The 11,364-nt window shown below is 38.9% G+C and overlaps 1 protein-coding gene across 1 annotated transcript; it reads left to right on the forward strand.

Annotated features, from left to right (window-relative positions):
• The first annotated feature begins 4,280 nt into the window (after positions 1–4,280).
• On the forward strand, positions 4,281–10,105 carry LOC132113472 (uncharacterized). Its single transcript, XM_059521249.1, has 2 exons — positions 4,281–4,416; positions 8,327–10,105. Exons 1-2 carry the CDS (start codon positions 4,355–4,357, stop codon positions 9,915–9,917), a joined length of 1,653 nt encoding a protein of 550 aa, XP_059377232.1. The 5' UTR covers positions 4,281–4,354; the 3' UTR covers positions 9,918–10,105.
• The last annotated feature ends 1,259 nt before the right edge of the window (positions 10,106–11,364 follow it).

Below are 11,364 nucleotides of genomic sequence, written 5' to 3' on the forward strand. Positions count from 1 at the left end.
TTCACCCTTATGTTGCTCCAAACCTCTACACTCTTATTTTCTGTGAAACACACTTGAGTTTTTGTCAAGAAATCAGGCCTGCCAACCTGTACGCATTTTGCATAGCGGCCATGCATTTTCACCTCGATTTTTCACTCCAAACTATGCAAAAACCTGGTGACACCTCTGTCCACGTGCAGTATTCAAAACAAGCAAGATAAAAATACGAGAAGATCAACCAATCAGAGCATTTTGTGCTTGTGTGTACTTTGTTGTTTATGATGGATGAATTCAGAACATAAAAACTCAAGTGTTTCAGCGATGACTCATCTGAACGCCTCTGACTGGACATTGCATTCATAAACTCAACAGACTCGTGTGTGATTGGATATAATGCAAAACACTAACAAATGCAGAAAAAGATTCATGGTGCAACACTGAGGAGATCTATATTTATTGCTACAGTCAACACTTTTCTTTTTAATTTCATCTTATTTGCGACTGCTGTAATGGATTTAGTTTAACTGTATAGCAGCCTTTTTGTCCACTTGTGTTGCCATAGTTTCTAAAAGGGAAACTGATAGCATGGAAATTACATCATTGATAGGCAACAATGAACCATTAGCCATTATTTAAAATGGGAATTTCTCTGGATTTACAAATAATTGGGAACTTTTCAGATATATAACACACTGCAATTTATTTTTTATTTATTTTTATTTGTAACTTGCATATTGTGCCTTTAATGTTCTCTTTGAATATCATCATTCAAAGCGTTTTTGTCTTCTATCATTCAGCTAGACTTAAGCTGGATGTTTTTGTCCAAATTAGGGACTCCTTGGGGCATCCTGAGTTCTACTTCTTCTGTAATGCATATGTGGATTTTCTGCACAGGGTGCCCTCAGGTGTCCAGAATGAATGAAACATACTTTACATGTGTATGTAGCACTAAATAATGGCCAATCCATAAAAATAATACTTTTCTCTAAATAAATTTGAAGTAGACATATAATAAACTATGTTTTTATACAGTATACATAAGTGTACACAAGTTTTAATAAAAGTGCACTGTTTTTACTCCTTTACTCCTTTCTAAGTATTATGTTTATGATGGCGTTCGTTGACCCTTCCTTCTCTGTGGATTATCTCTGTATTGGATGTTATTACACCACATTAATTCAACCATTGTACCTTCCTCGAGACAGCCATGACAGATCTAAAGTAAAAATGAATAATGTTGTTTTAATGCAACAAAAAATCTTTCATTTGCAAGCATAAAAAAAACACATGCACACATAAACATGTTTATCCTATCATTTTATTGAAAGCCACATTGACAGTTTGCTTGGGAGAGAATTCAGCCTGTTAGGCTTGTTAAATGAACCAGTATTTCTATTAAAGCTGACATTTCATCCAGAAACTCAAATTAGATTTTTTTTGACAGCTAATACTTCTAATAAATTCTACTCTTCTGCTGTTATGCTTCAAAAAAATAATACCTAATTTTACAATTTCAAAATATCATATCACTCAATAAGGAAATTAATTATTTTGCTGTAAACAGAAAGGTGAAAAAACATTTAATCCAGTGATCACCATGAATTCCAGGTAAGCTGAGATCATTATGCTTTCTATAGGAAATAAAATAAATCAGTAAATAAAAATGTAGTTAAAAAAAGGTGTGTAACAATTTTCGGTGCCATCTGATGGACGGAATGGTCAAACAAATAAGTAAATAAATACATACATATGCCTACATACATACATGCATATTAGACATTATTTGTAATACTGATTTCTCAAACCACTCATTATATAACTAAATTATAAGACAGTGAGTATTAATTTTATAATATTAATGAAAAAAAAAATCACTTAAAAAAATATTAGACCTGTAACTGAAAATTTCTATTAATTGCATCTATGTTTTTCATTTTGCCTGTAAAGTGAATTTTATTAAATGTGAAATCATGGTCCGTTAACATGGGCTGAATCAGAAATTATTAACGCATTCTCATCCCAAGGCGTCATATACTGACCCTCTTGACATTTGTGGGCCATCCCCTGCTTAGAGATGGAATTCCCCTTCGACCGGACTCTGTAACAGACAAAGAGCTGGTCTGAGGTCCTAAAGCTTTGTGTCCAGTCAACGTAGCATCTCAAGGCTCTGACGGGACAGAGCAAAGCTGGGGCTGGGTCTGCCTCCTCCAGGGCAGCACTTACAGGCTCACCACTTGATCCCTGGGAGCAGTAGCACATAGCTGGGCCAGGGCATCAGTATTACCAGGAAGGATCGACACATGTAGGTACGCATCCTTCAGATCGTTTGCAGCAAACCAATCTTGGTGGGGGGGGGCTTCACATAGCCAATGCTGATGGTCCGCAGAAGCGAGACAGGCTGGGGGGCACTAGGCAGGGACCCAGTGCATGTGGGACCAGCGGACCCAGAGTGGGGCAGTGAGGTGGAACACAAGGAACCAACTTGGGTGGCTTGTGAGCAGACTGAAGAGGGGTCTGAGTGTGTGTGTTAATGGAAGAAGATTTTTCTGATTCTAATAGTGATCTAATAGTGAGCTCCTAATGCCCCTCCAGAAAGATGGGCACTGAGACGTGGCGCTGAGAACCAGCGCAAGCCACACTGAGAAAGCACTCGTCTAATCTTGAGAGAGATATCAAAGATGACTTTGTTTCCTTATAAGCACAGAAAGTGTTTACTGTAGCTCACAGAGATAGTTTGAGGTCACTCATCCAGTTGCATTTTTCAGCTTCCTTCTACAAAGAAATCATGCAACTGCTGTGTTGTGGTTATACAACTTTTTTACTTCAGCAGTCCAAAAAATCTGAAAGTCATAGATAAACAAACAGATTTATTACATAAACAACATATAACTTCACAGTTACAAAAATGTATTTATTTTCCTGTAAACAGACTACAGAGGGAAGGCAAAGTTCTTCTGCGAGGAACACATTTAGTCTAGTGATCACCATGAGTGTTCAGTGAGTTGAAATTCATGAAAGTGAATTGACAACATATATTTTTGTTATAAAAATCATTTCTAATGTAATATGACCACTTAAACTGTGCTGGGAAGTATTACTGGAAGGTTTCATACATTAGAAATCGCATCCCCATTTGCAGGAGAAAGAATGTTGGGCATGTAGATATGTTGACCCAGAAAGAAGGGGATGATATAAGGAAAAAAAATGTATCCCTTCAAATGTGTTACAGTCTTCAACCCCATCACACCTTGTCACATTAATATATAAATTAGAAAATTATGATAAATGTTACAATTGTTAACATTAAATTGCTATGAGAGATACATGAGCAGTAGGCAGATGTTTGTTTTTATAACAAGTTTTGTGTAAAATCCTTTTAACCCAATTAAATTGTATCTGTTACAGGGTTGAGACAAAAAAAAATGTAAATGTAATTGAATCCCAGGAATGACTCATGTACATTTCCTGAACTATTTTTTTTTTCAGTCCCAACTTTACGTTCTTTTATTGAGTATTTTATTAGTATTGAGAAAAGGCCACATTGATGTCTGTGTGTGTATGCATGTGAAAATCCACAGTTTCTGAAGCGCAGAGGGAATATTATATAAACGTTTTCCTATTCAGGTATGGTGATGAATGTCCATTGCCGTATAATGAAGAAAAGACTAATTGTTGAATTACTACTAGTTAGTGCTGTTACAGATTTCACAAAATTAGATAAATAAAACCAGCCTGCATATTCCTTTTAATCACATGACAGACTGAACTGGCTTTACTGGAAAAACAGAGCAGGAAAGAGGTTTCTATGATAGTTGTGACATTTCACATATGAGTCAAAAGCTTTCCTGTGAGAACTCACAACAACATAGTCTCAGATGGGGTAAGTAGCCTATGCTATTAATACATGCTCTCTCACAAACAAAACTTTCACAAAATAGTTCAGGAACGCATTTAAAAAACAAGCTAAATATACTTTCATTTATGTGAAAATCTTTCTTTCTGTCTTTCTTTCTGTCTTTCTTTCTTTCTTTCTTTCTTTCTTTCTTTCTTTCTTTCTATGGCTTATGCAAGCTAGTTGAGTAGAAGTTGAATTGATATTTATGTGGATTTTTTTTTTTTGTATTTTTTTTTTTGTAAATTGTGAATTTCCAAACAAATAAAAATATCACTATACAGGCTGCAAAACTTTAGCTTTATTAGTAGATAAAGAACTTCAGAATTTGGCAAAAAAAAAAAAAAAACTAACAAGACATTGTGAGAAGTGTTACATATGTTTAATATGTTTTTTTTTTTTAGGTTTGGAACAACATAAGTGAAAGTAAATGAAATCATGATTTGCATTTAAGGACAGACAAACATTTTAACCCCAGCAACAATGGATTTATCCAGAAACCGCTGTCAGCGCAGCAGCAGCATGCGTGACGGTCCTAAAACACAGTGAGAGAATGTTCTAATCGATTATTTGAATAATAAATAATAAATAAATAAAAATAAAAATGGTTGTATTAAAGGGATAGTTCACTTTCAAATTAAATTTTGATATGTTTTAGCTTACCTCAAGGGCATCCAAGATGTAGGTGTCTTTTTTTCCGCAGTAGTCCATTTTGATATTTTTAGGTCAAACCGTTCTTGTCTATCCGTCATATAATGCAGGTCACCACCTCAAAGAGCATGCACAGAGAAGTCCAAATTAAACAATTCCACATCATAAGTACACATTGATGACCTAAGACACGAAACGAGAGGTTTGTGTGAGAAAACGAACAGTATTTATATTGTTTTTACCTCTTGTACCCAACCACGTCCAAGTGATCTGAGGGCACACGCGCTTCCTGATGTGACGTGTGCGCGCGCTCTGGCTTAGTCTGCGCAAGCGCGGAAAGCACCGGAAGTGATCTCTCATACATGTACGTCACTCATTGTTTACACAGAGATTTCGAAAGTGTTACCTTTCACTGTGAAGATCTGCACATATTAAGACGTGCAGGAAATCGCAATGGAAGAGGATTTCGATATATCAACAGACAACGTTGAATTTTTTTCACAACCATATTTATTTGAACCAGAATACACAGATCAAGAACTCAGGAGTGATGGAGGAAGCATCCCTGAAGCAGCACGTCTTCAAGCCTCAGAGAGACAGAGATCTCTTCAAAATTGGTGGTGTTTTAGTAGCAAGTGTTGTGAGATGCCAACAGAAGTGGAGAGCATATGTTGTCACGAATGGAACATAGCAATGCCACAACTACAAGACGAGGAGGAGGACATTCACAGTATCGCATCCCACACCTGCCTGACTGAAGATCCTGAGTTTTCTCCGCTGTTGAGTCGCAGCGTTTTGCACGTTGTGTTTAGTTTGCCGAGGCCAGAGGGACCCAATGGCACGTTGTCAATTGAGTGAGTAATGTGTTGTATTTTTATTATTATTGCAATGATATGGCTTGCGCAGACTAAGCCAGAACGCAAGCACAAGTCACACACCAGGAAACACGCGCGCCCTCAGATCACTTGGACGTGGTTGTGTATAAGAGGTAAAAACAATATAAATACTGTTCGTTTTCTCACACAAACCTCTGGTTTCCTATCTTTGGCCACCAATGTGTAATTATGATTAGGGATGCACCGGTTGACCGCCCATAAATCATAACCGGACAGTTTTTGCTTAAAATACGCGATCGTCAATCGGCCGGTTTTTGGTCTTTTTTCGGCCGATTTTTCTGAAAGTGCGCCCGCGTGCACATACTACATTGTAATCGTTCGCTATGTCATTAGTGTGGAAGTATTTCAAAATCAGAAGTAAACGTCAGTTCTGTATAGGATGATTATTTTTATTTTACCTTAAAATTACAAAGTCTTTGTAATGATAAAAGACTTCCTAGTCATCGGGAAGAAGGAGGCGGGAACCGGCGGACAATCAAAATGAAACTTTAATTACAAAACAAACACAAAACAGCGCACCAGCCCCTCACGGACGACTGGTGCGCACAAAATGAAACCAAAACCTAAAATAACGCCCAGGCCTGGTCCTCTCTCGTCCTTCACTGTCGTCGCTCCAGTGTTTATATCCTTCCATCTCCTACGTGGGACTCGAGACTGGCGGTGGGCCGCAGGTGCCACTGATTTGCCCAATCACTGCCGGCCTCACTCGTGTTCCCACGTCCCTCGGCCCCGCCCCACTCGCCACATACCCCCATCGCCCCTCGCAGGCCGGGGGGTACCCACGAGACTGCGCTCTACTCCCCCCCCCCCTCCCTCCGGGGGGGCCGCTCCCGGGGACCTGCGGGAACCTGGGGGCAGGACAGACGAGGTGAGAGAAATGGAGATGGAAGGAGGAGCGACAGAGACGAGAGAGGGGAGAGAGAGAAAAAAAAAAAAATTCCGGTTCCCAGGCGCACTGCTGCTCGGCCATCCACCGGCTGGGCGATCTCCTCCGCGGTGCCTGGCGGTGGCACTGGACGGCCCTCGGCGGACGGCACGACACTCCTCCGCCGCCCGGTGCACGGCGACGGCTCCTCCGGTTTTGGGCAGCCGGCAGGAGTCCCCCGTTCCCTGCTCCTCCGGATACCTTCACGGAGGCAGCAGGCTCCGGCCTCCTGGCGAACGGCGCCGACTCCTCCGCTCCCTCACGGAGGCAGCCGCCCCTCCCTATCGTGGGCGGTCGGCAGCGAACTCGCCCGTCCCCGGCAACTCGCTCCAGTCCACCGCCTCGAGCGTCCATGGCGGCACACTCCTCGCCTGCTCGATGGCACCGCGGATTCACCACAGCGGCGAGGGATCTTCAGCAGCGCGTCCCTCCTTCTCCCGGGTTTCGGCACCACTGTAATGATAAAAGACTTCCTAGTCATCGGGAAGAAGGAGGCGGGAACCGGAGGACAATCAAAATTAAACTTTAATTACAAAACAAACACAAAACAGCGCACCAGCCCCTCACGGACGACTGGTGCGCACAAAATAAAACCAAAACCTAAAATAACGCCCAGGCCTGGTCCTCTCTCGTCCTTCACTGTCGTCGCTCCAGTTTTTATATCCTTCCATCTCCTACGTGGGACTCGAGACCGGCGGTGGGCCGCAGGTGCCACTGATTTGCCCAATCACTGCCGGCCTCACTCGTGTTCCCATGTCCCTCGGCCCCGCCCCACTCGCCACAGACTTAATTTGATTTAAAAATCACCTGCAGTAGCTTACTGAAAAAAAGTGTTTCATTCATCCAATTAAAAGATGTTAGGGTAATGATTCACATCTATATTTTTTTTACTTGAGATAATAAGTTATTTATTTTTCATTGGCTCAAGTAAAAAATATAGATGTGAATCATTACTCTAGTTTTTTTTTTTAATTGGATGAATGAAACACTTTGCATTTTGTTTTATTCACATCAACATTATTTGATTTTAACATTTTAGAATAATGTATTCATATAGCATACTTTTATTTAGTCTCACTGGTAAATACCTTTTTTTATTTAAAACCAAATTTAAAAACTAAAATAAATACTGAATGCTGGTTAAGAAACGTCTTATTGAATGTGTGTTGATTGTGGTGTTTGGACTGTAGAACTATGCAGTTATTGCCTTTAATTTCACATGGTTACAGTTAATGTTTTCATTTAAGGCCAGTTCTATGTAGTTTCAACCCAATTCAAAAACAAAAGCTGAATGCTGATGTCTGTACCATCTATGTTTGTATTGAATTTAGGCTACTCACTGTGCAGTTACTGCTGTTGATTTCAGATGGTTATGGTTATTGTTTTCAATTGCCAAAAGCCAGTTTGCGCTATTAAATACAAATAAACATCTTGTTTATGCATACTTTCCTTCTTTCTTGTTTGTTGCTTAAAGATAAAAAAAAAAAATCGGAAAACGGTGTCAGAATCGGCCAGTTTGCTTGTAAAAAAAAAATCGGAATCGGCCATGAAAGATCATGATCGTGCATCCCTACTTATGATGGGGAATTGTTTAATTTGGACTTCTCTGTGCATGCTCTTTGAGGTGGTGACCATAGACCTGCATTATATGAGTGACATACAAGAACGGTTTGACCTAAAAATATCAAAATGGAAACTACTACTACTACTACTAGGTAAGCTAAAACATACCAACATTTTATTTGAAAGTGAACTATCCCTTTAAGGCTGGTCTGGCTGGAGGTATATGTTGAACTTGGACATACTGATTATATTTGGAAGGACTTTTTATATTTCCAATTACTGTTTCTAGTAATTGGAATTCAATATTCTTGCTCAAAATTATTTAAAGTTTACATTTTAAATCATCACAAAACGGTTGTTGGGTATTTGGAGTTAATTTCTTGTTCACAAACACTTTTTGACTCTATTTTAAATTTACAGAAAGCCTAAGCTGCCACAACGCAGATTTTCTCTGCTTCAGAGAGGTTCTCCAAAGCGATTTCGTCTACACACAGAGAGGAAAGTTCTTGATGACAAAGGAAAAGTCAGAAAATGGACTTATAGGAAAGGAGATGCCAGCAAACAAAACAAAATCATTCTGCTGGTGGGAGAGACCGGCGTTGGCAAAACCACCATCATCAACACAATGGTCAACTACTTACTGAATGTGAAGTTTGAGGATCAAATATGGTATGAAATCACAGAAGAAGCACCCAGAGATCAATCAGAATCACAAACCTCGGAAATCACTGTGTATGAGGTATTTCCTGTGAAGAGTACCATGTCTCTCACCATTATTGATACTCCAGGCTACGGAGACACTAGAGGACTGGACAAAGATCTGGAGGTTGCTGAGAATTTAGCCACTCTGTTTCAGAGTAATGATGGAGTTCATGAAGTTGACGCCATCTGTTTCATGACTCAAGCATCCAAGAATCGTCTCTCAGACAGACAGCATTACATCATTAGTTCAATTCTGTCTTTGTTCGGAAAAGACATTGTGGACAATATTGTGTTTTTAATCACACACTCTGATGGTTTGCCACCAAAAAATGCCATCAGTGCCATTAAAAAAGCTAAAATCCCCTGCAGACAAGATAAAAATGGCGATCCTGTTTATTTCTTATTCAACAACCGGCAGGCTGAAGAGCGTCACACTAGAGAACGTTACGTTCAAGCTCAAAGAGGTGCCTGGGAAGACAGTGTAGACGCCATGAAGGATTTCCTTCAGACTCTGAATGAAATGAACAGGAGAAGTTTAGAGCAGACATCAGATGTCCTTATCGAGCGCATTAGATTTGAAGCATCCATCACCAACTTACAGCTACGAGTTCAAGAGAAAGAGCAGAAAAAGGCTGAAAAAATTCAGATTCAGGAGGCAATGATGGATAACAAGACAAAGGTTGAGCAAAGTATAAACTTTAGTTTTAAAGTAAACAAGACAGAAAAAATGAAGGTTCCGATTGAGAGCAAGTCATGGAAGCACAGGAAGGCTACAACCTGCACTGTCTGCGAGGAAAACTGTCATGAGTTTGACTGCTGGTGGGGGTCAAATCCCAGTAAATGTGAAGTCATGAAAAACGGATTCTGCACTGTGTGCTCAGGGAAGTGTCACCACAGCAAACACGTCAAAGAAAACAAGAAATACGTCATCAGAAACTCAAGCATGCAGTTTGAATTTGATTCCATAAAAAAGGAATATGAAACATCCAAAGAACAAACCAAAACATTTTTAATTCTAATGCAACATCTTGAGAAAGATCTCAAAGTGATTGAGGACCATAAGTCTGTTCTTCTGTGCGAAGCTTACAAGACCATCAAGCATCTGTCTCAGATCGCATTAAAACCAGACTCTGCCTTCACTCTTCAGCATCTGGACTTCTTCATACCCAGAGTGAGGGAAGCTGAGAAAGAAAACTGGGCCCGAGAGCTGGAGGAAATGAGGAGAAAAGCTGAAGCTGAAGAAGTGAATAAAGATGCTCTGAGTTATCTTAAAGCTGGTTTGACAAAACTTTTTCTGACTGCAAAATGATTTATTCCAGACCTTCTATAAACTAAAGTTGCTTTTCAGTCCCTAGGTTACACAAATCATATGTTGATGGTTAAATAAAAAATTTACAATTGTATACTAAATGTAAAAATGTCTACTATGAAACTGCACCATCAAATTTTGAAACCTGATATGTTGTACTATTACACAAATAAGTATTATGTTTAATGTTGTAGGATACTGTGTTACACACTTAAAATAAAATATTATTAATAATTTTCCTGTATACGCTCTCAAAATGCAAACTGACATGAACAACTACAGAAATACGACAGACTGTGAGGATGCTTAATGAAGTAACAGAGGAACCCAAGGCATGATCCTGTTTTCAGGTGGAAGCAGTATATTCATTAATGTAATTACTTTAAACTAATTAAATGACACAGACAGACTACAGTTATGCCAAATGCCTTACTGATTAATCATTCAAATGAGTTTGCTTAAAGGAAAAGATAAGATAAGATAAGATAAGATAAGATAAGATAAGATAAGATAAGATAAGATAAGATAAGATAAGATAAGAGCAAAACATCAATTGAATCTGTAAAGGGTCTACTTTTTTGTATACAGACATAATAACAATAAAACTTTTTGCATTTATAAAATAAAGATAACAAACAAGGTGTGCTGTCTGCAGCCTTTGTCTGCGCTGATCTTCATTTAGACACGCGTCATTAAAATGAACTGTAACTCCGTGAATACTCAAAGAAGAGACATGAGAGAGATATCTATATATTTTTTAATGAGACTGAAAGGCTCATTATGCAGCTCATTATGCAGCTCATTATGCGGGCCTTTGTCTTCTCAGGTGTAAATCACAATGATATTCATGATAGTTGACGCCTACTCGCATATGACTTTTACCAACAAAAAGTGTCTTAGAAAATTTAAATCAATATATTGTTTTCTGTAAGTGAGTAAAGAAGATGATTTTCACATAATTTAGAAAGAAAAATTCTAGGCTGCAAGCTCCAGTTCTCAAAAGTCAATGTTCTGCAGTGATGTATTGCCTTATTCAAGTGATTTAACATTTTTTGTTTTTCACTAACCATGCGTAACATTTTTTTTTCTCAAAACCACAATCATGTACATACATGCTGCTCAAATATTATTATAGCCCAGTTTGTGCTGATTACAGTGAGATTAGACTTTAGCAATTTAGATATTTATAAGAAACTGAAAAAGCACAAATGTCAGGGCATGACAAAACTTCTCCAGGCCCCCAAAATACCCTTAGACATCAGAGGGTTAATTCTGGGGCCACACCCTTCCCTCAATGAATCCTGTGGTTGTTGAAGTGCAGAAAGAAAATTATTTAAACGTTTTATTTTTCTTGTATGGTACTGTATGTCTATTGAGTTATAATGAAGAAAAGCTTAATCACTAAATAAAGGCAATTGAGTACTAATGTTTATTGTTTCAAGGATAG

Source organism: Carassius carassius, chromosome 3, assembly GCF_963082965.1.
Source record: "Carassius carassius chromosome 3, fCarCar2.1, whole genome shotgun sequence".
NCBI lineage: Eukaryota > Metazoa > Chordata > Actinopteri > Cypriniformes > Cyprinidae > Carassius > Carassius carassius.

Excerpts from the sequence above, each read along its gene's own strand:
- LOC132113472 (XM_059521249.1), top strand. The coding sequence starts at position 4,355 with ATGGATTTATCCAGAAACCGCTGTCAGCGCAGCAGCAGCATGCGTGAC. Across the intron at positions 4,417-8,326 it reads CGTGACGGTCCTAAAACACA|AAAGCCTAAGCTGCCACAAC; the intron begins GTGAGAGAATGT and ends TTAAATTTACAG.